General features: G+C 64.4%; 4 protein-coding genes across 6 annotated transcripts; all 4 read right to left on the reverse strand.

Moving 5' to 3' along the window:
- Positions 1–84: 84 nt before the first annotated feature.
- Positions 85–7691, reverse strand: IDH3B (isocitrate dehydrogenase (NAD(+)) 3 non-catalytic subunit beta). 2 transcript variants are annotated; one of them, XM_080616311.1, is made up of 12 exons: positions 7618–7691; positions 7323–7403; positions 5640–5738; positions 4964–5084; positions 4544–4604; positions 3391–3523; positions 2796–2929; positions 2473–2575; positions 2071–2217; positions 1901–1995; positions 1757–1817; positions 85–243 (listed from the first exon to the last, which is right to left on the reverse strand). In XM_080616311.1, the coding sequence occupies exons 1-12, from the start codon at positions 7651–7653 to the stop codon at positions 166–168; spliced, it is 1149 nt and encodes a 382-aa protein (XP_080472437.1). In that variant the 5' UTR covers positions 7654–7691; the 3' UTR covers positions 85–165. The 2 variants fall into 2 exon arrangements, with proteins under 2 accessions (XP_080472437.1, XP_080472436.1); XM_080616310.1 differs by lacking the exon at positions 85–243 and adding an exon at positions 259–1301.
- A 1287-nt stretch (positions 7692–8978) lies between these two features.
- Positions 8979–17630, reverse strand: VPS16 (VPS16 core subunit of CORVET and HOPS complexes). Of its 2 annotated transcripts, none has more exons than XM_080631107.1 (24): positions 17480–17630; positions 16446–16534; positions 16242–16339; positions 15586–15714; positions 15231–15375; positions 15045–15160; positions 14791–14913; positions 14169–14224; positions 13955–14044; positions 13165–13259; positions 13005–13081; positions 12778–12909; positions 12576–12703; positions 12386–12421; positions 11584–11692; positions 11385–11519; positions 11201–11309; positions 10768–10865; positions 10594–10698; positions 10250–10327; positions 9986–10155; positions 9819–9915; positions 9620–9723; positions 8979–9357 (listed from the first exon to the last, which is right to left on the reverse strand). In XM_080631107.1, exons 1-24 carry the CDS (start codon positions 17530–17532, stop codon positions 9213–9215), a joined length of 2517 nt encoding a protein of 838 aa, XP_080487233.1. In that variant the 5' UTR covers positions 17533–17630; the 3' UTR covers positions 8979–9212. The 2 variants fall into 2 exon arrangements, with proteins under 2 accessions (XP_080487233.1, XP_080487234.1); XM_080631108.1 differs by having other exon boundaries at positions 16446–16530; positions 17480–17599.
- Positions 17631–18514: 884 nt separating this feature from the next.
- LOC308227815 (N-acetyltransferase family 8 member 3-like) lies at positions 18515–21410 on the reverse strand. Its single transcript, XM_080630679.1, has 2 exons — positions 21375–21410; positions 18515–19806 (listed from the first exon to the last, which is right to left on the reverse strand). Exon 2 carries the CDS (start codon positions 19798–19800, stop codon positions 19114–19116), a length of 687 nt encoding a protein of 228 aa, XP_080486805.1. The 5' UTR covers positions 19801–19806; positions 21375–21410; the 3' UTR covers positions 18515–19113.
- Positions 21411–23036: 1626 nt separating this feature from the next.
- LOC308222421 (putative N-acetyltransferase camello) lies at positions 23037–24820 on the reverse strand. Its single transcript, XM_080620395.1, has 2 exons — positions 24766–24820; positions 23037–23860 (listed from the first exon to the last, which is right to left on the reverse strand). Exons 1-2 carry the CDS (start codon positions 24812–24814, stop codon positions 23130–23132), a joined length of 780 nt encoding a protein of 259 aa, XP_080476521.1. The 5' UTR covers positions 24815–24820; the 3' UTR covers positions 23037–23129.
- Positions 24821–25204: the final 384 nt, after the last annotated feature.

Genomic DNA, 25204 nt, shown 5'->3' on the forward strand with positions numbered 1-25204 from the left:
TGTGGTGGTGGCGTGGGGCTGGGGGTGACGGTGCTGACCCCACAGAGCCCCAGCATCCCCGGGCAAGGACGGGGCCACCCCTGGTGCTGCAGAGTCCCCGTTTATTGGAGGGAAACCATAAATAACAACAGAGGATGTGGGCACGGGATCGGGGGGGGGCAGCCCCTATGCGTCCAGGGCCCCGATCACGGCTTGGGTGAAATCGTGGGACGTGGCGTAGCCGCCCATGTCCGCTGTGCGCACCTGCAAGGAGAGGGCAGCGTTAGGGGGCCTGTGGGGAGGGAGCTCAAGGGGCACCCGGCCCCGTGGCAGCTGCTTTGGGGTACCCAGCAGGGGCTGGGGGCTGGCACATGCACGGGGGCCTCAGCCCCATGGGGTGCCCCAGGCCCTGCTCCAGGGTGGGTTCTGAGGGGCTGGGGGCGGCTGGTGTGGAGGTCGGGGCCATTCCCTGCTCTCACGGCCCCAGCAGGTTCAAGGGCCCAGTGAGGGCTCTGCTGCGCTGAGCCCCCTGTGCCTGCTGCCAGCCCCACTGCTGCCCCCCAACCACCCCTGGCCTTGGGGAGCAGCAGCCGCAGGCAGAGCTGGGGGAAGCTTTGGACCCTTTATTTGCGGACACGAGTACACAGCAGCAAGCGCACAGCCCGGATGCTCTTCCACACACAAACACGTTATACACATGGACACACGCACGTGCAGGGCTCAGCCACCATGGTCCCACTGCCCCATGCGGGGCACACTGGCTCCTGACCCTTGGCTCCATGGGGGAATCTGCAGCTCATGGGGATGCTCCAGTGTTGGGGGCTGCTCCCAGGCAAACCCCAGCTCAGGAACCAGCCCCAGAGCGGGCTGGGGTGGACAGGGCAGCCCCTTCCCTCCCTGGCTCCCATGGGAATGTGCTGGAATTGGGGGGACCTCGCTCTCTGCCCCCTGGTCCCAGTCAGGGCTGAGGCTGCTGCAGGCAGGAGGAGGTGCCCACAGCAAGCACGGTCCTTGGGTGGTCCCTGGGGGGTCCCTTTGAGGTTGGGGTGGTCCCTGTGAACCTGGGCTGCTGCCCCTCACCCCAGCAGCCCCACAGCAGAGGGAAGCTGCCCCCGCCCCGGCTGGGGGGCACAGGGGCCGTGGGCAGGAGGAGCTGTGCAGGACAGGGGCTGGGATGCGCTGTGGGGTGCTGCTGTGGGGGCAGTGGGTCCGGGGGGGGCAGGGGGGAGCTCCTATGCACCATAGTGGGGGTGCAGGCTGTCAATCACAGACTTGACGAAGTCGGAAGTTGTGGAGTAACCGCCCAGGTCCCGCGTCCGAACCTGGAATCCAACGGGAAATGGGACGGTGAATGGGGGGAGTGGGGGGAGAGGGGAGGAGAGGGGAGGAGAGGAGCAGCTTCCCCTGAGCACCCGGCCCTGCCTGCGCCACAGAGCCAAGCGACAGGGACACGGACACAGGGACAGGGACACAAGGACGTGGACACAGAGATGTGGACACAGGGACACGGACCCATGGACAGGGACCCAGGGACACGGACCCACGGACAGGGACCCACGGACAGCGACCCACGGACAGGGACACAAGGACACGGACCCACGGACAGGGACCCAGGGACAGGGACACAAGGACATGGATACAGAGATGCGGACACAGGGACATGGACCCACGGACAGGGACCCAGGGACAGGGGGACAGGGACAGGGACACGGATGTCTGAGCGGGAGCGATTCCAGCCTCACTCCATGGCCGCCCGCACCCCGAGCCCAGCACTCACTTTGCCGCCTTTGATCACCTTCTTCACGGCATCCGAGATCAGGTTGGAGTGGAATTCCAGGCTGGGGAGAGCGGGGAGCCGGGGTCAGTCCTGCTGCTGCCCCGCTGCTCCCCCCACAGCCCCCGCAGTGCCCCCCATACGCACTTGAGGTGCCGCAGCATGTTGGTGGCCGACAGCAGCATCGCGGTGGGGTTGGCGATGTTCCTGCCCACGGCCTGGGCAAACGGGTGCCGGGCGCCCTGCGGACGGAAGCCACGGTGAGGGACCCTCCTGACCCCCCCATAGCCAAGAGCCCCCCGTTGCCGCGGCCTCACCATCTCGAACACGGCGTACTCGGCGCTGTAGCTCTCGCCGGGCACGACGCCGGCGCCGCCCACCAGCCCCGCAGCCAGGTTGTCCACGATGTTGCCGTAGAGGTTGGGCATGACCAGGACGTCGAACTGGTACGGGTTCTGCACCAGCTGCGGGAGCAACGGGCACGGGGACATGGGGGAGCCCTCGGGGCGGGATGGGCCCAGATCCTGCCCCAGGATCCTGCCGAGCTCCTGCCCCTGCTGCTCCCATCCCTGCACTGCCGGAGCAGCAGAACCCAAAACCACCCCCAGGCCATGGCCAAGTGCAGCACAGGGAGCCCGACTGCAGCAGCTCCAGAGCCTGGGTGCACCAGGCAGGGTAAGTGCAGCGGAGACAGAGCTGCAACCGCCCCTGCCCCTCACCTGCATGCAGCAGTTGTCGATGATGATGGTGTCAAACTTGATCTTGGGGTACAGCTCGGCCACCTCCTTGCAGCACTGCAGGAAGAGGCCATCGCCCAACTTCCTGCGGGGGGACAGCACCGGGGCTGCAGCACCCGCATCCCACCGCAGCGGGGCAGCAGCCCCCCAGCACCCACAGCCCCAGGGATGGAACCAGGGAGCAAGGGGGGATCGGTTTTCCATGCTGGAATGGCGGAGCCGCCCTGTGGGTCAGCTGACAGCTCCGGGTGCAGCTGTCCCAGCGCTGGGAGCACGGATAAGGCCATTCCCATGGAAGCACTCACATGATGTTGGCCTTGTGCACGGCCGTCACCTTGGAGCGCCCTTTCTTGGTGGCGTAGTCGAAGGCGAACTTGGCGATGCGCTGGGACTTGGCGCGGGTGATGATCTTCAGGCACTCGATGACGCCCCTCACGCTCTGCAGGGGAGGGCACGGTGAGCGCGGAGCCTCCTCCGTGTGCCCCTGTCCTGTGCCCCCCCGCACCCAGCCCCGCTGGGTCACGGCAGCCACATCCCCAAGTGCTCCCCTAACCCATCACTGCTCTGGGTGCAGCGCTGCCGCCCTGCCCTGAACCTCAGCTCTGGTGGGGAAAGGGAGAACAAGGTCCCAGCAGTGAGGGAAGTCACCCACGGATCCATGGGATGGTTTGGGTTGGAAGGGACCTTAAAGCTCCTCCAGCTCCAACCCCTGCCACAGGCAGGGACCCCTTCCACTGGAGCAGCTTGCTCCAAGCCCCTGTGTCCAACCTGGCCTTGAGCACTGCCAGGGATGGGGCAGCCCAGCTGCTCTGGTGCCACCACCCTCACAGGCAGGTCCCTGTGCCCCCCGCAGGGCAGCAGTGACCCCAGGCAGTGCCCCCCATGCTGGGGTTCCTGTACCTCGTGCTCCAGGGAGCTGTACTCGCCCTCCGTCTGCTCCCGGATGATGACCAGGTCCAGGTTGTTGTGGCGTGTCTGGTACCCGGGCAGGCTCTTCACGTGCACGACGTTGGCAAAGAGATCCAGCTTGCGCCTGAGGGGGGGGGACAGCTTCCCTGGGTCACCCCTTCCAGTGTCCCAGCACTCTCATAGTGAAGAACTTCCTTGTGTCTCATCCAACTCTCCCCTCTTCCAGTTGGAAGCCCAAACTCCTCATCCCATCCCTACAGCCCTTGTCCAAAGGCCCTCTCCTGGTTACTTTAGGTAGTGGAAGGCTGGATTGATCCATCCATCATCCATTCATCCATCCATCCATCCATCCATCCATCATCCATCCGTCCATCCATCCATCCGTCCATCCATCCATCCGTCCATCCATCCATCCATCCATTCATCCATCATCCATCCATCCATCCATCCATCATCCATCCATCCATCCATCATCCATCCCTTCATCCATCCATCCATCCCTTCATCCATCCATCATCCATCCATCCATCCATCATCCATCCATCCATCCATCATCCATCCATCCATCCATCATCCATCCATCCATCATCCATCCATCCATCCATCATCCATCCATCCATCATCCATCCATCCATCCATCCCTCCATCCATCCATCCATCATCCATCCATCCATTCATCCATCCATCATCCATCCATCCATCCATCATCCATCCATCCATCCATCATCCATCCATCCATCCATCATCCATCCCTTCATCCATCCATCCATCCATTCATCCATCCATCATCCATCCATCCATCCATCCATCATCCATCCATCCATCCATCCATCATCCATCCATCCATCATCCATCATCCATCCATCCATCCATCCATCATCCATCCCTCCATCCATCCATCCATCCATCCATTCATCCATCCATCATCCATCCCTCCACCCATCCATCCATCCATCATCCATCCATCCATCCATCCCTCAACCTTCTACCCAGCAGAACCATGCTGAGCTGAGGCAGGTCCTGCCCAGACAATCCCCTGGGATTTCCCCTTCCCAGTAACACAAGGGCTCCCCACTGGCCCAGCCTCGCTCCCTCAGCTCAGCACCAGGACCCAGCAGGATGGCTCTGCAGCCCTGGAGCTCACCTGAGCCTCATGTCATAGGACGCCAGCTCTCCCTTGTACTCCATGGGGGTGTGGATCTTCCCTGTGGGACAACAGGAGTGAGAGCCCAGAGCATGGAGCAAACCAGAGCCAGCACGCTTCCCTCCCTAAGGCCTGACCATGGCAATTCCCACCCCCTGAAAGTGGTGTTTGCCAGGCAGGGAGCAGGCAGAGTGCTGGGTGCAGGCAGGGTGCTGGGTGCAGGCAGGGTGCTGGGTGCAGGCAGAGTGCGGAGCGCAGGCAGGGTGCTGGGTGCAGGCAGAGTGCGGAGCGCAGGCAGGGTGCTGGGTGCAGCCAGGGTGCTGGGTGCAGGCAGAGTGCGGAGCGCAGGCAGGGTGCGGAGCGCAGGCAGGGTGCGGAGCGCAGGCAGGGCACAGGCAGGGCCCCCCTGCCCATCCTCACCTATGATCGCCACTTTGCTCTCCTTCATGGAGTCGACGACCTCATCCAGCTTCTCCTCTGAGGCCATGTTCTGCACCTCGCTCAGGTGGTGCTCATCAAACACCACCGGGACATTGGCGGCCTGGGAGGAGACACGAGGACAGGAGCCAGTGCCCAGGGACACAGCAGGGACCTGCAGCCACCTCCCACAGGGACACTGCTGCTGGGGCCTCAGGTGATGGGATGGGAAGCCCTGAACTGGCCACAGGGTCTGCTCTGGGAGGAGAGGGTCGTGGGGCAGGAGATGCTGAACCGGGAGCCCTGGGACACTTCAGTGCCACTGAGCAGTGGGGCTTTGTCACCTCTAACCCCAGACTCCTGTTCCTCACCGTAACTGGGGGAACTGGAGCCTTGGGGGCCCCACTTGAGCTGGCACGGGCTGGAGGCAGTCCAGAGGAGGCCATGGGGATGCTGCGAGGGCTGGAGCAGCTCTGCTCTGGAGCCAGGCTGAGAGAGCTGGGCTGGGGCAGCCTGGACAAGAGAAGGCTCCTGAAGGGGAGACCTGAGAGCAGCTCCAGTGCCTAAAGGGGCTGCAGGAAACCTGGAGAGGGGCTTGGGACAAGGGCCTGTAGGGACAGGCCAAGGGGAACGGCTTTAACCTGCCAGAGGGGAGACTGAGCTGAGGGCAGGGCTTTACCTTGAACACCTCCTTGACTGCGTGCATGAGCTCGGGGCCCACCCCATCGCCCGGCAGCATCGTCACCTGGAACGTGCCCTCGGCCTTGGCATGGTCTGACTGCAGGGAGAGCAAACCAGGCTGGGACCCGCTGCTGCCCCAGGGCAGGGCTGGGTCCATAGGCAGCGATGGGGGGGTCACACACAGTGAAGAGCAGCTGCCCCACAGCACAGCTCCTGCTGACACAGCCCCGCTGCAGCACCAGCAGTGACCTCCAGCCCCGGGAGCCGAGCCCACCACGCAGCCCCCCAGTGATCCAACACCACCACGGAGACCTTTTCCTGCAGCATTCCCAGGTGTCAGCTCCCGCTGCAGAGCTCAGGCCCTCCCGTCTGGCAGCCACCAGTGCTGTGCTCTCGAGTGTCCCCCATTGCCTCCTCCTGTCCCTGTGACCTGAGCCCCCCTGTGCGAGCCTCCTGTTCCCATCACCCCACAGCTCCTGCTGAACGTGCTTTGTCTTGGTCCTGAGCACAAAACCAGGCTTTGAGACCCTTTCTACTCCCAAACCGGGGCTGGTGCTGCCCTGCTGCAGCTGCCTCCTGTCTGACACAGTCTCTTACTGATCCCGCCTCCTTTAGCCTGTAATTCCCAGCAAACAGCTGGCCTCCGGACACGGGATTCCACAGACCTGGTCTCTGGGATTAAGGAGTCAGAGACAAGAATCTCACCCAACCGCTTAACCTGACAAGGAAAGGTGTGAACCAGCAGCACCCCAGTGACACCAAGCGCGAGCAAAGGGTGACTGTGGGGGCCGAAGCAGGAGCAGAGCCTGCGCTGCTCAGTTTTAGGGCCTCAGAGTCGAGCTCTGGAGCACAAAGCTCAGCTACCACCAGCAATGACAGCGTGAGAGGCACAAGAGCATCTGCAGGGGGAACCCTGGCACAGGCCTGGCCTCAAGGTCAAAAGAACAGCCCCAGGCTGAGCCCTTCCCCTTGGCCTCTCAAATGTCACCAGAACCCCTCCGAGGAGCCTGTCAGCAGCTGTGACAGACACGACCCAGCACCCTGCTGCTCCTGCCCCATAGAGAACAACTCGTCCCCCCCCAACAGCCCTGTTCCTGCCCCCCGTGTCTGCCCAATGCGTGCACTGCACCGCTCGCCCTTGCTTATCTAGACCCTAAAAGAACCCCAAAATTCCCTGCGTTATTCCCTGTTTCTTCCCTGTTTACTCCTTGCGTTATTCCCTGTTTCTTCCCTGTGCTATTCCCTGTTTACTCCCTGGGTTATTCCTTGTTTATTCCGTGTGCTGTTCCCTGTTTATTCCCTGGGTTATTCCCTGTGCTGTTCCCTGTTTATTCCCTGGGTTATTCCCTGTGCTGTTCCCTGTTTGCTCCCTGGGTTATTCCCTGTTTGCTCCCTGGGTCATTCCCTGTTTGCTCCCTGGGTCATTCCCTGTTTGCTCCCTGGGTCATTCCCTGTTTGCTCCCTGGGTTATTCCCTGTTTACTCCCTGTGTCCTTCGCTGTTTACCCCCCGGGTCATTCCCGTTAATGAGCCCGCAGGAGGCAGCTCCAGCTCCCTGGGGATGGACACGGCGGGGTCAGGTCTTTCACTGCCGCACCCCAACCCGAGCCTCCCGCAGCGGCTTCGGCTGCAGCAGCAGAACACGAACGCCCCCCGGCAGCCCCCCCGTGCCCCGCTCTCACCTTGGCCTGCGGGATCTGCTGCAGCGCGGGGGGGACGTGGAGGCCCCTCCACACCCCGAGGCTCTGGGCGCGCAGGAGCCCCTGGGGAGAAGCAGAGGGGGGGTGAGGCACCGACACCGCAGGGCCCCAATGGCCGCCAGACCCTGACCGACCCCTTGGGCCGGGCTGAACCCCCCCGGCTCCAACCACCCCCGGCCCTGCCTGCACTGACCCCACGGCCCGGACTGAGCCCCCCGACCCCAAACCGACCCCCCCAGGTCCCGATCATCGCCCCCCGCCCGATCCCGGCGCTCACCGCTGCCGCCGCCCGTCCCGCTCCCAGCGCCGCCATTTCTCCGTCCCACAATGCACCGCGGCACCGGTACGGTACCGGTATGGCCGGACCAGAGGGGGGCGGGAGCGAGGCGAGGCCCTACGGCGCCCCCTGGCGGGCGGGCGGAGCATACCCCTAAAGAGGCGCCTCAGGGTCCTAGAGACCGCCCCCCTCGTCCCTCCAGGGTCTCTTGGGGACATCCCACCTTCATTGGGGACATCCCACCTTCATTGGGAACATCCCACCTTCATTGGGGACATCCCACCTTCATTGGGAACATCCCACCTTCATTGGGGACATCCCACCTTCATTGGGAACATCCCACCTTCATTGGGAACATCCCACCTTCACTGGGGACATCCCACCTTCACTGGGGACATCCCACCTTCATTGGGAACATCCCACCTTCATTGGGGACATCCCACCTTCATTGGGGACATCCCACCTTCATTGGGAACATCCCACCTTCACTGGGGACATCCCACCTTCATTGGGGACATCCCACCTTCACTGGGGACATCCCACCTTCACTGGGGACATCCCACCTTCATTGGGAACATCCCACCTTCATTGGGGACATCCCACCTTCACTGGGGACATCCCACCTTCATTGGGGACATCCCACCTTCATTGGGAACATCCCACCTTCACTGGGGACATCCCACCTTCACTGGGGACATCCCACCTTCATTGGGAACATCCCACCTTCATTGGGAACATCCCACCTTCATTGGGGACATCCCACCTTCATTGGGGACATCCCACCTTCACTGGGGACATCCCACCTTCATTGGGAACATCCCACCTTCATTGGGGACATCCCACCTTCATTGGGAACATCCCACCTTCACTGGGGACATCCCACCTTCACTGGGGACATCCCACCTTCATTGGGGACATCCCACCTTCATTGGGAACATCCCACCTTCATTGGGGACATCCCACCTTCATTGGGAACATCCCACCTTCATTGGGAACATCCCACCTTCATTGGGGACATCCCACCTTCATTGGGAACATCCCACCTTCATTGGGAACATCCCACCTTCATTGGGAACATCCCACCTTCACTGGGAACATCCCACCTTCATTGGGGACATCCCACCTTCCAGATAGCCCAGGGCCTGCTCCCGGACCCTGGCACCCCTCCCCAGACCCCAGTGTCCCCCACAAATGCCCCACAGACCTCCCCACCCCTGTGCCACATCAACGGGGGTGCCTTAAAGCCCTCCCCTCCAACCCTGCAGGCCCTCACTGGGGGTGCCCATGGGGGACCCCTCCTTTGCCAGCAGGAGACAGGCCTGCGAGCTCTCCCCTTTATTGTACAAGAAGGGAGGGGGTCACACAGCGAGAAGGGGGGGACCCCTCATGGTCTCTATTCCACAGCCAGGCAGGAGGACCCTGGCCTCACCGTGACCACAAGCAGGAGGCTGCCAGGGTGACCTCAGCGCTGCTGTGGGACACGGACCCCTCCTGCCCCATCCCGGGGCTCCCTGCAGCGAGGGGCAGGATGGGAGCAGCCTGCAGTGGCCCCAGGGGCATGAGAGGGGCAGGACCCCCCCCCCCCCAACTGGGGGTCACTTCTTGAGGAGCTGGGCCCGGGCCCGGTTCAGTTTCTCGGCCACGGCAGCGTCGGTGCTGGCCGAGCACTTGGACAGGACAAAGTTCATCTCGGTCTCGTTCTTGTGCTCAATGGCAGCATCGGCCGCCTGGTCCAGGTCCCTGCAGGGAGAGAGGGAGATGGGGGCTGTGGGGAGGGTGGGGGGCAGCCCCACAGCCCCTCAGTCCCCATAGCCTGGAGGCACCAGCCCCACACCCCCTGTGTTCTGGGGGGGGGTCTCCTCCACCCCTTGCTCCCCCTGCAGCAGCGTCATCCCCATCCCCACTGCTCCAGTGGGTTCCAACCCTGCCCCACAGCCCCCAAGGTGCCACCCCCATCGCCCGAGCCGCCCCCCAAGCACCCCGCACCCCCCCGCAGACGCACCCCACCAGGACGAAGGCCCGGACGCGCTGCTCGGGGGGCACGCGGGGCGCGTACTTCTTGGCCTCGTAGCGGTTGTGGTGCTTGACCGCGATCTCCACAAAGGGCTGGAGAGGAGAGGACGGGGATGGGAGGGTGGTGACGGCCCCTCCAGCCCCACGGCACAGCCGCTATGGGGCAGGGAGGCAGGAGAAGCCCTCACCAGGTACCCGATGGGCGACTTCTTGCTCTTGGAGAACTTCTCCATCTCCTCCCAGTCGCCGCGGGTGGCCAAGGCGCTGATCTTCAGCCACCAGTACCTGGGGGACACCGGTTAAACCCAGCCCCACCGCTGGGCTCCAGCCCTGGGGCTGCCCCCAGGACCCCCACCTCTTGTCGGGGATCTTGAACTCGCGGTAGAGCTGCTCCGCGCGCTTGTGCTGCCCGTCCAGGATGAGGTTGGAGACGGTGTCGTGCAGCGAGAGGTCGAGGTAGGGCTTGTCCAGGTCCTCCTGCAGGTGCCGCTGGAGCCGCAGCAGCTTCACCTGCTCCTCAGTGGCCTGGGCACAGAGCAGGGCTTGCAGGGGCCCTGTCCCGGCTCTGCCCCACGGGCAGGGTCCCGCGGGGCCCCCGGCAGCGCCCCACGTCCCTCACCTTGGCTGCGAACTCGTTCTTGGCTTTGTAGAACTCATCCAGGGCGTTCTGCAGGGCCCCCACGCGCCCCTCGATGCGCTGGGGACAGAGCACAGCGGCCCCTTCACCCACAGAGCCCCGGGGGGCACAGCCACGACCCCCAGAGCTGGGCAGGGGGCTGGGTCCTGACCTCCCAGCACGCACAGGGCGCGATGGGCTCTGCCGGCAGAGCCCCAGGGTCACAGGGTACAAGCTGGGGAGCTCCTTCCATGCTCAGAGCCCCCCGCTTTGTGAGCACCCAGCATCCACAAGGCAGGAACCCCCCCAGCCCCTTCCTCCCCTCTCCTCCTGCTCCCAGCAGGGACCTTCTCGCCGTAGCTGGCGTGGACGTGGAAGTTGCCCAGCTCCTGGTGGCTGTCGTCCTGGTTGTAGAGGTCCTTCAGCGTGTCCCGCTCCTGGTGCTTGCAGAACTGCGGGCAATGGGGGGGTCAGGGCAGCCGGAGGGGGTCAGGGGGGCACACAGGGTGGGAGCCCCTCACCTGGCGGTACAGGCTCAGCGCCACGGGCTGGTTCTGCAGCGTCATGAAGAAGGTGCCGCGGTTCAGCTCGTTCTTGAGGTGCAGCACCACGGTGTAGACTGGGGGCAAGGGGGGGACACATGGCTCTGTGCCCCCCGTGTTGGGGGGGCAGCCCCAGCAGCTCCGGCCACCCCATCCCACAGGGAGCAAAGCCACAAAGGAGGGGCCCCAACCCCCCCATGGCCCCCAAATCCCACCCCAGACCCCAAATGACCCCCCAGACCCCAAACACCCCCTGGCCTCCAAACTCCCTCAAGCCCCCAAATCCAACCCTGGCCCCCAAACCCTTCTCCATCCCCTACATCCCCCCCCCAAACCCACCACCAGCTCTCAACCCCCCCACGTCCCAAATCCACCCCCACAACCATCAAACCCCCCCCCCCGCTGCCCCCACCCAGGTCGGTGTCCCCGCTCTCGATGGCCTTGCTCAGTGCCAGTTTGCTCCTCTTCATCTTGAGCAGCAGCGGGACCTGCTCCCCGGAGCGGGGCTCGTACTCCAGCAGCTGCCGGGCACAGAGGGGGGGGTCAGTGTCCAACCATGGCCGTGCCCCCCCCCGTGCCCCCCCCCAGCCCAGCACCTTGATGGCCAGCTCCGTGCGGCCGCAGTCGTAGGCACGGGCAGCGATCTCGGAGTAGGAGATGCCGGGGGTGTCCCCCAGCTTGTGGTTGATGGCCTGGGCCACCTCCTCGTCTGACTTGTCCTTCTGCTGCACCTGCGGGGAGCAGGATGGGCCCCAGCACCCCCCGGTGCAGAGCCCCCCCCGAACCCCCCCTTACCTTGTAGCAGGCCCAGTGCGCCAGGATGCGGCTCACGCCCTGGATCTCGGAGAGGCGCAGGTACTCGCACATGCGGATGGCCAGCGGGTAGAGCCGCCGCAGCACCAGCCTGGGGGGCAAGGGGGGTCTGCGGTGTTGGGCAGGCTCAGGGGGGGCCTGGAGAGCTCAGAGCCTAAACCCAGGGGGATGGGGACCAGGGGGATGGGAGTCACAGGGATGGGGGTGGCAGGGATGGGATGGGAGCCATGGAGAGCAGGGGAACAAGGGGGATAGGGGCCCACAGGGATGGAGACCATGGAGATGGAGAACCACGGGCATGGGGACCATGGAGATGGGGAACCACAGAGATAGAGACCATGGGATAGGGACCATGGAGATGGGGAGCCATGGGGATGGAGAACCACAGAGACAGAGAACACAGGGATGTGGACCACAGAGATGAGGAACCACAGGGATGGAGACCATGGAGATGAGGAACCACAGGGATGGAGACCATGGAGATGGAGAACCAAGGGGATGGGGACCACAGAGATGGGGACCACAGGGATGGGGACCACAGGGATGGGGAACCACAGAGATAGAGACCACAGGATAGGGACCACGGAAATGGGGAGCCATGCGGATGTGGAACCAGAGATAGAGAACACAGGGATTGGACCACAGAGATGGGGAGCCACAGGGATGGAGACCATGGAGTTGGGGAGCCCTGGGGATGGGATGGGAGCCATGGGGATGGGAACCATGGTGTAGAAAGACACCGCCTCAGCTCAGGGCTGTCATTCCCCGCTCTGGGGACCCTCACCTGTCCAACAGCACCTCAATGGTGAGTCTCTTGTATCTGTGGGGACGGTCAAGGGCTGTCTTTGACCTCAAACCACCACCAAGCGCAGGCAGCACCTTCCTTCTGCAGCACCCCTGCACAACGCCCCTGCACAGCCCCCCGGATCCTGCACCCCCCGGCGTGACGCCGTGCTCGGGCCCATGGAGGATACTGGGTGAAGGTGAGGGGGATGCCGATCTGGTAGTCCCGGACGGCGTTGAGCACCCGCAGGTCCTGGCACATGCGCACGAAGCTTTCCGGGGGGAACTTGTCAAGGAAGCACTTCCCGAAGGAAGCTGCCTGTGGGAACAAGGATGTAGGGATGGGGCCATGGCACAGGCACATGGGAGGGAGATGCCTTCACCCTTGCTCACCCTCAGCAGCGACTTCTGGGTGTCGGGCTCGTGCTCGTGCCCCGCGGCCTCGATGCACTGGCTCACGGCCTCCGGGAGCAGCTGCTGGTCCTTGATCTCCCGCAGGTACTCGTCCGCCTTCTGGCTCTCCTTCTGCAGGGAACGGGAGCTCTGGGAGCCCGCAGGGACCCCCGGGGCTCCCCTCCCCATCGCTGTGGGGCTGGGACACCCCCCGGTGCCGGCCGTACCTCGTACTCCTTCTGCGCCTCCAGCAGCAGAGCCCCCGGCGCCATGGAGGCGATCCTGAAGATCTCCTGGCTGGCCTCTGCAGAGACAGGGCTGAAACCATCACAGAGCCCCGGAACGGGGCAGGGTCGGGGCTGGAGGGGAGCCTCGGGCTCAGCCCACCTGGGATCTCCTGCAGGAACTCGTGGGAGCTGCGGGACAAGATCCGGACCCCATCCAGCTCGGGCACCAGGTAGGAGTCCTCATCCAGGACAAACCTGAGCTCCCTGCTAAGGGCTCACAGGAAGCAAGAGGCTGTGTTCCTCTGCCCCATGTCAGCCATAGAATCATGGCAGGGGCTGGGCTGGAAGGGACCTTAAAGCTCCTCCAGCTCCAACCCCTGCCCCGGGCAGGGACCCCTTCCACTGGAGGAGCTTGCTCCAAGCCCCTGTGTCCAACCTGGCCTTGAACACTGCCAGGGATGGGGCAGCCACAGCTTCTCTGGGCACCCTGTGCCAGCGCCTCAGCACCCTCACAGGGAAGAGCTTCTGCCTAAGAGCTCATCTCAGTCTCCCCTCGGGCAGGTTAAAGCCATTCCCCTTGGCCTGGTCCTACAGGCCCTTGTCCCAAGCCCCTCTCCAGGTTTCCTGCAGCCCCTTTAGGCACTGGAGCTGCTCTCAGGTACCTCAGAGCCAGGAGGAGCAGGACCCCCTCAGCAGGGGATTTGGACAAGGGGCCGCTCAGGGCACACAGGAGGGGGCTTTGCTGCTGTACGGGGCCAGGCAGGGGAGCCTGTGGCAGAACCGCAGGCAGGGGAACAAGGGCAACCTCCTGTGAGCAGCCTGGGGTGCACCGGCACCGAGGGGACACCAGAGTCCCCTACAGAGGTGGTGCTTAGCCAGGAGGACCCGCAGTGACCCCCAGTCTGTGCTGGCCTTTGGCCACGCCGCTGTTCCCTCTGCCCAAAGGATACTGGATGCACTCGCTGGAGCTCCCGGCCACCATCAGCTGCCGGTCCCAGGCCACCACCACCGCGCGCTGCCGACTCCGGGGCCGCATGCACCTGATGGGGACCCACAGCTCAGCCCCCCGGCCTGGAGGGGGGCACCGGAGGCTCCCACATGCCCCGGGGTGGGCGCAGGGCTCAGGGCACCCTCAGGGTGGGTTCGGCCCGGGGCAGCGCTCACCAAACCATCTGCTTGGGGGGGGAGCGGATGCTGCAATGGAACTCGCAGAGCTTCTCCTAGGAGCAGAGAATCACGGAGTCCAGCGGGGGGGAAGAGACAGGAAAAGGGGGACAGAGGCACAGAGGTGGGGAGGGGGGTATAAAACACCAAGCACACATTCCAGTGTCCTGCACTGATGCGTTCCCATCAAGGATGGAATGAGCGAGGGGATTCATGCCCAAACCACCCCAGAGAGCCCTGCTCAAAGGCACAGCGCCTGCGTCACCGCCTGAGCTGCCCAAGTGACCAACGAGGACTGGGAATCGGGGGGCATTTCATGGAATTATGATGGTTTTGTCTATCGTGAGGGCACGGCCTCTTCTGGGGGTGGGTGACATCCCCCAGCACCCGCTGCACAATGAAGTCCTGCCGGTCTCTAACCCATCACTGTTTGCTGAGGTTATGTCCAAGTCTGGTGACAGGGGAAGGATGTGCCCACCTCCAGCGAGGCCAGCCCCATCCAGATGTGTGCTCAACTTAAATGGGGCCAGCCCCATCCAGATGTGTGCTCTCCCCAGTGACACCAGCCCATCCAGATGTGTGCTCTCCCCAGTGACACCAGCCCATCCAGATGTGTGCTCACCTTGAGTGACGCCAGCCCCATCCAGATGTAACCAGTGTCGGTGAGGAGCGCGAGGCACCGGTGGTTAAAGGACACGGCCATCTGCAGGTAGGCACCAGCCGAGGGGCTCATCCCAGGGGGGGTCTGCAAGGGTAGGGGGGGTTAAGCTGGGGGCACGCTCTGGGCTGTGGGGTGCTGTGCACGGCTCAGTGGGGCTCCCTTCCCACCCTGCTCGACCCAGGCCAGGCTGGGGCCAATGCCCCAGGGCCGCTCACCACCACGGAGCAGGAGGTGTTGTCCAGGAGGTAGAGGTCCTGCCCCACCGCCAGCAGCACGATGGTGACCCTGTCCTGGGACAGCACCGCCCAGCAGGATGGAGCCTTCTGCAGACCTGCAGGCACCAGCGTCAGGGCCGTGGCCCCTGGGCACGGCCGGAGCTGGGGACCGGGGCCGGGACGCACCGGGCACCTCGGGCATCCTGCGCAGCTTCAGGTCCTCGATGTTGGTGGCCAGGGAGAAGCGGTGGCTGCCGGTCAGAATGGCCACGCCGGTGCCGAACTCGCTGTGGAACACCTTGGCCTCCAGCACGTGGTTCTGCAGCACCTCCTGGGCCGGGGCAGACACGCGGGGCTCAGCACCGTGGTGCTGGGCACAGAACCAGCCCAGAGGAGCAAGCCCAGCGCTGCTGGCCTGTGCCTTAACAGTGACAAGGGGACAGATGCAGCTCATCCCTTGTGCAGGGACAGCCCCAGGCTCCCCCCTGTGCTCCCACAACCCCAGCCCTGGGCACCCCTCGTCCCCCCCGGCCCCGCTCACGTTGCCCATGCTGAAGTGGCGCTTGAACTCGCAGAAGAGGTTGTAGATGAGCACGGTGCCGTCCTCCTGGATGCACAGCAGGTCCTCGCTGGCCGTCCAGCCCAGCTGCACCAGCTGCCCGCTCTTCCACTGCGGCGGACGCGGGGGAGCAGGGCAGAGACACACACGTGAGGCCAAGAGCCAGGCCTGGGTGCCCACAGGTCGGATTCCCCTTGGCTCCGCAGGGCCCTGGGGTCACCGGCAGCTTCCCCCGTCCCTCCATGTCCCCATTGCTGTGCCCACTCCAGCCCTGGGCAATGGCACAGGAGGATGCTGCAGCGCCATGGCTCATATTCCCACCCCATCCTCTTCTCGCAAGCCTGGGAGCCTCCTTCTCCCCCTCGCTCCCTCCCTGCACCACGTCCGAGAGCTCCTCCACAGCCTTCAGGGCTGCAGGAGCCGCAGGGAGCCAGCACCCCGCACTGCCCGGGGCGCAGCGGCAGCACCCAGCCTCCACGGCAGAGCAGGGGAGCTGCCCAGGAGCACAGCGAGAGGTGACCCCTGCGGCACCCAGCCCTGGGCCCCCGCGGGCAGGGAGCTGCAGGCTCTGGTGTGCGAGGGGGCAGCGGCTGCCCCGTGCTCCCAGCACCCCGGGGCCCAGCGCGGGCCCTGCTCACCGGGATGCTGGCCAGGAGCAGCCCCGAGGCCGAGAAGATCTCCAGCAGCGGGCGGGCGCCCGGGGCCTTCTCCTTCCGAGCGTGGTTCTTGAGCAGAGCTGGGGCAGGATGGGACAGGTCCTGTGAGCTGCGACCCCGCTGCGGCCGGGCCAGGGCAGAGCCGGCCACAGGTCCCAGTGCGGGGTCTGGGGGAGCTGGACCCACCTATGGGGCCCCCGTACGGGGCAGCCGCCACCATGCAGTCCCGCAGGTCCTCCTTCAGGTTCCACTCCATGGTGTAGAGCTCGAACTTCCTGCAGGCGTCAGGTGGATGGATGGATGGAGGGAGGGAGGGAGGGATGGAGGGATGGACGGAGGGAGGGATGGAGGGATGGAGGGATGGAGGGATGGATGGATGGATGGAGGGATGGATGGAGGGATGGATGGATGGAGGGATGGAGGGATGGATGGATGGAGGGATGGATGGATGGAGGGATGGATGGATGGATGGAGGGATGGATGGAGGGATGGATGGATGATGGATGCATGGATGGATGGATGGATGGATGGATGGAGGGATGGATGGAGGGATGGAGGGATGGATGGAGGGATGGATGGAGGGATGGATGGAGGGATGGATGGAGGGATGGATGGATGAGTGAATGGATGGATGGATGGATGGATGGATGGATGGATGATGGATGGATGGATGAGTGAATGGATGGATGGATGGATGATGGATGCATGGATGGATGGATGGATGGATGGAGGGATGGATGGATGGATGGAGGGATGGATGGATGGATGGAGGGATGGATGGAGGGATGGATGGAGGGATGGATGGATGGATGGAGGGATGGATGGAGGGATGGATGGAGGGATGGATGGATGAGTGAATGGATGGATGGATGGATGGATGGATGGATGATGGATGGATGGATGGAGGCACACTGAGGGATGGGTGAGTAGGGACAGAGCCCACCTCCACCCGGCCCTGGGACACCCCCCCCGGCACCTCCGAGGCTGGGATCAGCCCTAAGATCCTCCAGGGCAGCCCCGGGACCTCCCAGGCAGGCTCCAGACCCCCCCCGAGACCCCCCCAGCTGCCCCATGCCAGCTGCGGGGCAGCCCCAGCATCCCCAAGGCCCTTGGGAGCTCTGAGACCCCCCAGCATCCCTGGGACCCCCCCGCATCCCCCAGTGACAGAGAGGGGCTGCCCCTGCCGGTACCGGTACCGGGCCCGGACCGCCGCTCCTCACCGGTAGAAGGTGTCCTCGCCCAGCGGGTTCCAGTTGGCCGTGTAGCAGTCCATGGCGCCGGGACGGGATGGACCGGACGGGATGAACCGCAACGCGACGGGACGGGAGCTGCCGGCGGCGCAAACCCCACCCGCGCTTCCGCCCGCCCCGCCCCGCCGTGACGCCGCCACGGGCGCCGCCATCTTGAGTGAGGGCACGGGGGGGTGGTAACGGGAACCGGCGCCATCTTTAGTGAGGGCACGCCAGGGCTGCGCCACCGCCATCTTTAGTGAGGTCTTGGCCGCCAGCCTGCGGCCTTTGAGCCCCGGGGTGTCCCCATGCCCCGGGTGTCCCCTGGCACCACCCTGTACCCCCCCAGCACCTCAAGGGTTCCGGTCCCCCTGTCCCCAGCACGGGGCTGTGGGGGTCTCTCGGGGGTGCTGGCAGCCGCGGGCAGGCACACACGGAGGTACAGGCCTGCGGGCCTGCAGGCGGCCATGGGCGGGCCCGCACATGCGTGAACCCGCACACACGTGTACACACACACCCACGTGTGCACCTAGAGACTCACACGTGTACACACACACATACACACACATACATGTACACACACATACATGTACATACACATACACACACATACATGTACAAACATACATGTACATACAGATACACACACATACACATACACACACATACACGTACACACACATACATGTACACACACATACATGTACATACACATACACACACATACATGTACAAACATACATGTACATACAGATACACACACATACACATACACACACATACACGTACACACACACACGTACACACACATACATGTACAAACATACATGTACATACAGATACACACACACATACACACACATACACGTACACACACATACACGTACACACACATACATGTACACACACACGCCCCACGCAGCTGTCCCATGGGGTCCATCTCTCTTTATTTCTCACCACTGGCAAACAAGGAAAGGCTCCAACAGCCCGGCCAGGGGCAGCCCTGGCCCCAGCCCCGACCCTGGTGATGCCATGGGCTAAGCCTCGCGCCATGGGGGAGATGCAGGGGTGCTGGGGAGGCTGCAATGGTGCTGGGGGTGCCGCAGTGGTGCCATGGGTGCAGCAGCGGTGCTGTGTGTGCTGCGGATGCCACAGTGGTGCCTAGCGTGCATGGGATGCTGAAATGGAGCCTAGCATGCTGGCTGTGCTGCAGTGGTACCCAGTGTGTTAGGGGATGCTGTGATGGAGCCTTGTGTGCTGTGGATGCTGCTGTGGTGCTTAGGGTGCCAGGGATGTTGCAGTGGAGCTTTGCATGCTGGGGATGCTGCACTGATGCTGGGGGTGTTGCAGTGGTGCCCTGCATGCTGGGGATGCTGCACTGATGCTGGGGGTGTTGCAGTGGTGCCCTGCATGCTGGGGATGCTGCACTGATGCTGGGGGTGTTGCAGTGGTGCCCTGCATGCTGGGGATGCTGCGGTGATGAGGGAAGCTGCAGCAGCAGCGCCAGGGATGCTGCAGCGGTGCCAGAGATGCTGCAGTGGTGCCTCGCACACTAGGCCCAGCACCCGAGGTGTCGTGGCATCACCTCCCACGGGGCTGCAGTGCCGCGGTTCCGGTGCCGTTCCCTAGCGCGGCGGGGCTGCGGCAGGGCCGGGCAGGTCGCAGCGGTAGCGGAAGATCTGGAAGCAGAGGAGGGAGGTGAGCAGCGAGGAGCTGGCGGGGCCCACCCTGCGGAAGCCCTGGTTCTCATAGAGCCGCTGCGCTGCCACCTGCACCACGGACGTGGAGAGGACGACGGCGCCGAAGCCGCGGGTGCGGGCGAAGCGCAGCACCTCCCCGCACAGCGCCCCGGAGATGCCCCAGCCCCGGTGCTCTCTGCTGACCGACATCCGCTTCAGCTCCAGCGCCACGGCCCGCTCGGCCGGGTCCTCCGGCGGCTCCACCGCCACCATCCCCACCACGGCGCCGCCGGCCTCGGCCACCCAGAAGCAGGAGTGCGGGGAGCGCAGGTAGGTGCCGCGCACGTCGGCCAGGTCGGTGCTGAGCGCCTGCCGCACGTAGGCCGTGGAGTATGCACGCACCAGGAGCCAGATGGCCACGAGCGCCAGCGCCACGGCGCCCAGCCCCAGCAGCCAGAAGCCGCTGGCCGCACGCACCAGCACGAAGAGGACGAGGAGCTGGAGCTGCACGCGGGCCGAGCGCAGGATGTGCCGGTACCAGGCCGGGCAGTGCTCCAGCATCCCGCGGGCAAACAGCGTCCGCACGGTGTCAAAGTCCTTGTCCTGGTACTGCCGGATGCGGTAGGATGCCATAGGAACCTGCGGCACAGCACCGCGTGTCAGAGACAGGGAGGGTGGGGGGTGGACAGAGGCCCCAGCGCCAGGGGAGCAGAGCCAGGGGATGGGCAGGAACTGAGCATCCCCGACAGCTCCTGCAGGTGCTCAGCATCACCCCGCGGGCAGGATCACCCCCTTATAGAACCATAGAATCCCAGCCTGGTTTGGGTTGGAAGGGACCTTAAAGCTCTTCCAGATCCAACCCCTGCCACAGGCAGGGACCCCTTCCACCGGAGCAGCTTGCTCCAAGCCCCTGTGTCCAACCTGGCCTTGAACACTGCCAGGGATGGGGCAGCCACAGCTTCTCCATTCAACCCCTTCCCATGTCCCCCCACCTTCCTTGTATCACATCCAACTCTTCCCTCTGGCAGGTTAAAGCCATTCCCCTTGTCCTGTCCCTCCATCTCTTGTCCCAAGCCCCTCTCCAGGTTCCCTGCAGCCCCTTTAGGCTCTGGAGCTGCTCTCAGGTCTCCCCTTCCCACAGCAGAGGGGCAGGATCCCGTCCCTGCGCTGCTGCTCACGCTCTGGGGTGCACCCAGCACAGGGGGGGATCTGGACCGGGTCATGGGGAGGGAGCTGCTCCTCACCCAGCACCCCCAACACCCTTCTCTTCCTAAACAGCTCCATCCCAGCCTTGCCTCCAGCCCCCACCGCGCGGTCCCTGCCCCACTCCTCCCCCTTTGGGATCCCACCAACCCCTCCAGCCATCTCCCATCTCATCCCGGTCTTCCTGTCCCCAGGGCTGCAGCAGCCGTGCCCGGGGGCCCGGTCCCACTGCGGGTCCCTGGGGATGGAGGGGTTAAAGGGGTTGGACACAGGGGGTCCCGTCTCCCCCTGATGGCGCCTCCGGGATCCATCCCACCCGCCCCACGCTGCAGGGATGATTTGGGGATGGGATCCCGAGGAAGAGGGAGCAGGGACCGGAGGGGGGGAAAGGGACGAGCAGGAGGATTTGGGGGTGTTTCCCCCCCCTCAACCCCCCGAGCATCCCCAGGACCCCAACACAGCGCACAGGACCTCTGTGTGTGCCCATCCTTCACCTCACACTGCCGCGGCAGGGACAGAGCAAAGGGAAATGGAAGGGGAAGAGGCATGGACCCCCCCGGGGGGGTGCCCAGGACACGCTATGGGCTTGTTCCCCTGTTTGGGGGTGGGGAAAAGGGGTTCATCCCCAGGAAATGGGGTCCAGAGATGCCAAAACCACCCCATGCGTCTGCACTGACCCCATTATGGGGGGGTTAATGGGAATCATAGCACTGTGCCCCCCCTTCAGCTCCTCATTGTCCCCCATCGTAGCCCCCATCCCTCCCTCTTCCCAAACCAGACCCCGCAGCTTTGCACCCCTTTGTTTAACCTGGGGGTCCCCATTTAACTCCATCACAACAAGAGGGGGGGGCTTTACCTCCTGCGCCCCCCCATTCTCCTACCCCAGCCCCATTCATCCCCTCCTTCTGCACCCTTTGGGGGGGTCCCACTGAGCTCGGGGCGGGGGGGGGGGGGGCTGCGTGTGTCGTGTCCGTGTCCCCCCCGCTCCGAGGCTCGGCTCCTACCGGTGACGATGGCTCCGGAGATGCAGCGAGCGCAGGCGTCGGAGGGATGTGGCTTCTGGAGTCATGCTGAGCGCTGGGGGGGCATTAAGGGGGGTATAGGGAGATAATGGGGGGGTAATGGGGGGTTCGCTTTGATGCGGGGATGGGGGGGACGGGTGGTGGCGGGGGACGGGCTGTACCCGGCCCCCCCCATCCCCGCCAATGCTTCAGCATCACCCCCCTATTCTGAACGGTCCCATTGTGGGGGGTCCCAGATCCCATTTGAGTTGTGGACCCCCCCTTGAAGAGCCCCTTTGGGGGGGGCGGGAACAAAGAGCTTCGGACTTTGCCCTCCTCCTTCGTGGTCAGGGATTGCCTTTTGTACAGCAGGCAAAGGATGGGGTTGGTGGGGCATAAAGAGGTCCCAGGAGGGTACAAGGGGATCCAAGGGGGGCAATAGGAGCTCCAAGACAGGAACAAGGGGCTCCCCTTCCTGGTGATACCCATTGGTGTAGGGATTGGTACATGGACGGGAGGTTGCCAGGAGGGTCAGGAACCAGCTGACCCTAGGGAGGTGCTTAGGCAGCAGATATAAGGAATTGTAACTGCGCAATAAATCGTTGATGACCCGCATTCCATGAATGCTCTGTCTCAGCCCTAGTTCGGAGGGAACCAGTGCTTCCGTCCCTCACCACACGAGTAGCGAGAAACTACAATTGGCACAGAGGGTCTAGGGATACACATGGGGGGGGTAATCCCCATGCGTTATGGTAATGCCCATTGGGTCCAGGTTGGTGCCACTCCCCCCCCCAGTGCTGGACCATTCCCATGGAGGTCCTTGTGGTGCCGGTGCCATCATCCCAGTGAGGTTCCCACCCTGAGACCCCATCCCAATGTGGGAAGAACGATCCAGCCCGGAGCTGTGGATGCTCCTTTATTGGTAATCCCCCCCTTCCAGCAGCAACCCCCGACCCACAGGCACCACACAGTGGCCAAGGGGGGGCACATGTAGGGAGCCCCCCCAAAGGCCTTGGGGCCAGGCAGGACACAGCTCTCCATGGGAAACCACTCCTGGGAGCCTGAATTCCCTTGGGAAAGCAGGGGTATTGGTGAGGTGGGGATGGCAGCACCCAGACCCCCCCGTTGCGTGTCCCTGAGATCCACCATGGCAATGAATGAAAGTGGGGGGACCCAGCACCCCGCTACCCGCACACTGAGGGGCACATGCGGTGGTGCCAGGATGCATCCCCTGCCCTGGTCACTGCCCCCCCGTGCTGGGCACCTCCAATCCTGTGCTCAGCTCTGGGCCCCTCACTACAACAGAGATCTTGAGGTGCTAGAGCTGGAGAAAGGCAATGGGGCTGGAGCAGGGCCTGGAGCACAGTGTGATGGGGAAGGGCTGAGGGACCTGGGGGGTTCAGCCTGGAGAAGAGAAGGCTCAGGGGGGACCTGATGGCTCCCTACAAGTGCCTGAGAGGAGGATGGAGCCAGGAGGGGCTGGGCTCTGCTCCCAAGGAACAAGGGATGGGACAAGAGGAACCGGCCTCAAGCTGCACCAGGGCAGGTTTAGATGGAGCTGAGGAACAATTCCTGCCCCAAAGGGTGCTCAGGCATTGGAACAGGCTGCCCAGGGCAGGGCTGCAGGCACCGTCCCTGCAAGTGTTCACAGCCCGTGGAGACGAGGCCTCAGTGCCATGGGTTAGGGGTGGCCTTCACGGTCCTTGGGTGAACTTGATCTGGAAGCTCTTTTCCACCCTGGATGATCGCATGGTTCCATCACTCCATGGTTCCCTGCTCCTGGTGCAGCACCAGTGCTCCCTCGCTGCTGTCCAGCTCATAGCGGTAGGTGGTGATGGTGCAGTTGGCCAGGTGTCCATAGATGGTTGGCAGCACGTACTGGCGGTGCCGGTGGAACCCCAGGCGCTCATAGAGCGCTCGTGCCTCGTGCTGCACCATCAGCGTGTTGAGCACCACGGCCCTGCAGCCGCGCTGCCGCGCAAACGCCAGCGCCGCCCTGCCCAGCGCCGCGCCGATGCCCTGCCCGCGGTAACCGCGCCGCACCGACATCCGCTTCAGCACCAGCTCCCCATCGCCGCCATCATTGCCTCTGTCGGCCGCCGCCGGCCGCACGCCCACCGTGCCCACCACCCGCTCGTCCGCCTCCGCCACCCAGAAGCGGGCGCCGGCGCCGTGGCCGTAGGCAGCGGTGATGTCGCGCAGGTCGGCGTCGAGGCAGCGCTGGATGTAGGCTCCCCACGCGCAGCCCAGGAGGTGCCGCGCCAGCGCCAGCAGCAGCGTCAGCGCCAGCAGCGGCAGCAGCAGCGAGCGCGCGCTGGCCAGCAGCAGGCAGAAGGTGCAGCCGAGCAGCAGCAGCGCCCAGGGCCGCCGCAGCACGTGCAGGCACAGCGCCGGCGCGTGCTCGCTCATCCCGGCCGCGAACACCTCCCGCACGGCCTCGTAGTCGCTGTCCCGGTACGGGCGGATGCGGAAGGGGACCATGGTTGGTGCTGCGGGGGGGGGATGTGGGGGGGATCAGACCCGGTGGGTGCCCCCCCCCCGACACCACGGGGTATGGGCAGGGTGAAGGGGGAAGCTGGTGGGTGCCCCAGCCCCACGGGCATTCCCCCCATTGCACCGCACAGGCCTGTTCGGCCCCACAAGGGACCCTTCCCCACCCCACCAGCAGCAGCCCCGCAGCCCTCCCCATAAATCCACCCCGCTTGCACCATGGGGAGCCCCTTAGAAACCTATGCAGACCCCCCCAGCACCCCTGGACCTCTCCAATGCTCCCATGGTCCTAGCACCACTGGACAGCTCCTTCCCAATGCCTTCATATCCCCACCAGTGCCCCGTGGTCCCAGACACTCCCCAATGCCCCACATGGTCCCAGCATCCCATGACCTCAACTCAGTGACCCCAGCACCCCCATTGCCCTAAACCCCTCCCCATTGCTCCCATGGTCCCAGACATCCCTGAAGCCCACCCCCGGTGTCCTATAGTCCCACCCCATGGGACAATATAGTCCCTATTGGCCCACCCCAGTGCCCCCATGGCCACAGCATCCCCCAGGTCTTAGACCCCTTCCCAGTGCCCCCATGGCCCCAGCATCACCCAGTACCCCCATGCTCCTAGACACCACCCCCCCCGTGACCCCACGACCCTAGCCCCCACCCCATCATCCCCATGGCTCCAGCACCCCACAGTACCCCCATAGTCCCAGCACCCCATGGGCCCCCACCTCAGTGCCCCCAGCATCCCCATGGTCCTAGACCCCCCCCCAGCGCCCTTATGGCCCCAGCTCCCCATGGCCACCCCCAGCACCCCCATGGTCCTAAACTCCCTCCAATGCCCCCATGGTCTCAGCCCCCCCCCCGACCCCTCCCCGGTGCCCCCCCGCGCCCCCCGCCCGCACCGGTACCGCCTCCAGCTCCCGCCTGACTCCGACAGGACTCGTAGGCCATTGGCCACCGCGCCTGCCGGGACACGCCCCTCCCGCTTCCATCAGCCAATAGGCGTTCGGCGTAGGGCTGACGTCATGGACGGAAGGGATACCTCAGTGGGCGGGGCTGAGAAAGGGGAGGGGCCAAGGAGGCGGAGGCCCCATTGACCTTCAATCGGAGGGGGCGTGGCCAGAGGGGGCGTGGCTTTCCTGGGAGGGGCGGGGTTTGCGCGGTAGCCGGTCCATTCGCGTTCCATTTCCCGTTCCGTTTCCCGCTCCCGTTCACGTTCCCGTTCCCTTTCCCGCTCCCTTTCCCGCTCTCGCACAGACCCTCTGCAGCCGGTCCCGGGGCAGCGCACCCAACTTTACTGGGCAGCACCCGCACAGCGGCGACGCCGGTAGCGCCCCTCCG

This window comes from Psittacula echo (assembly GCF_963264785.1).
Source record: "Psittacula echo genome assembly, chromosome: 1".
Taxonomy (NCBI): Eukaryota; Metazoa; Chordata; class Aves; order Psittaciformes; family Psittacidae; genus Psittacula; species Psittacula echo.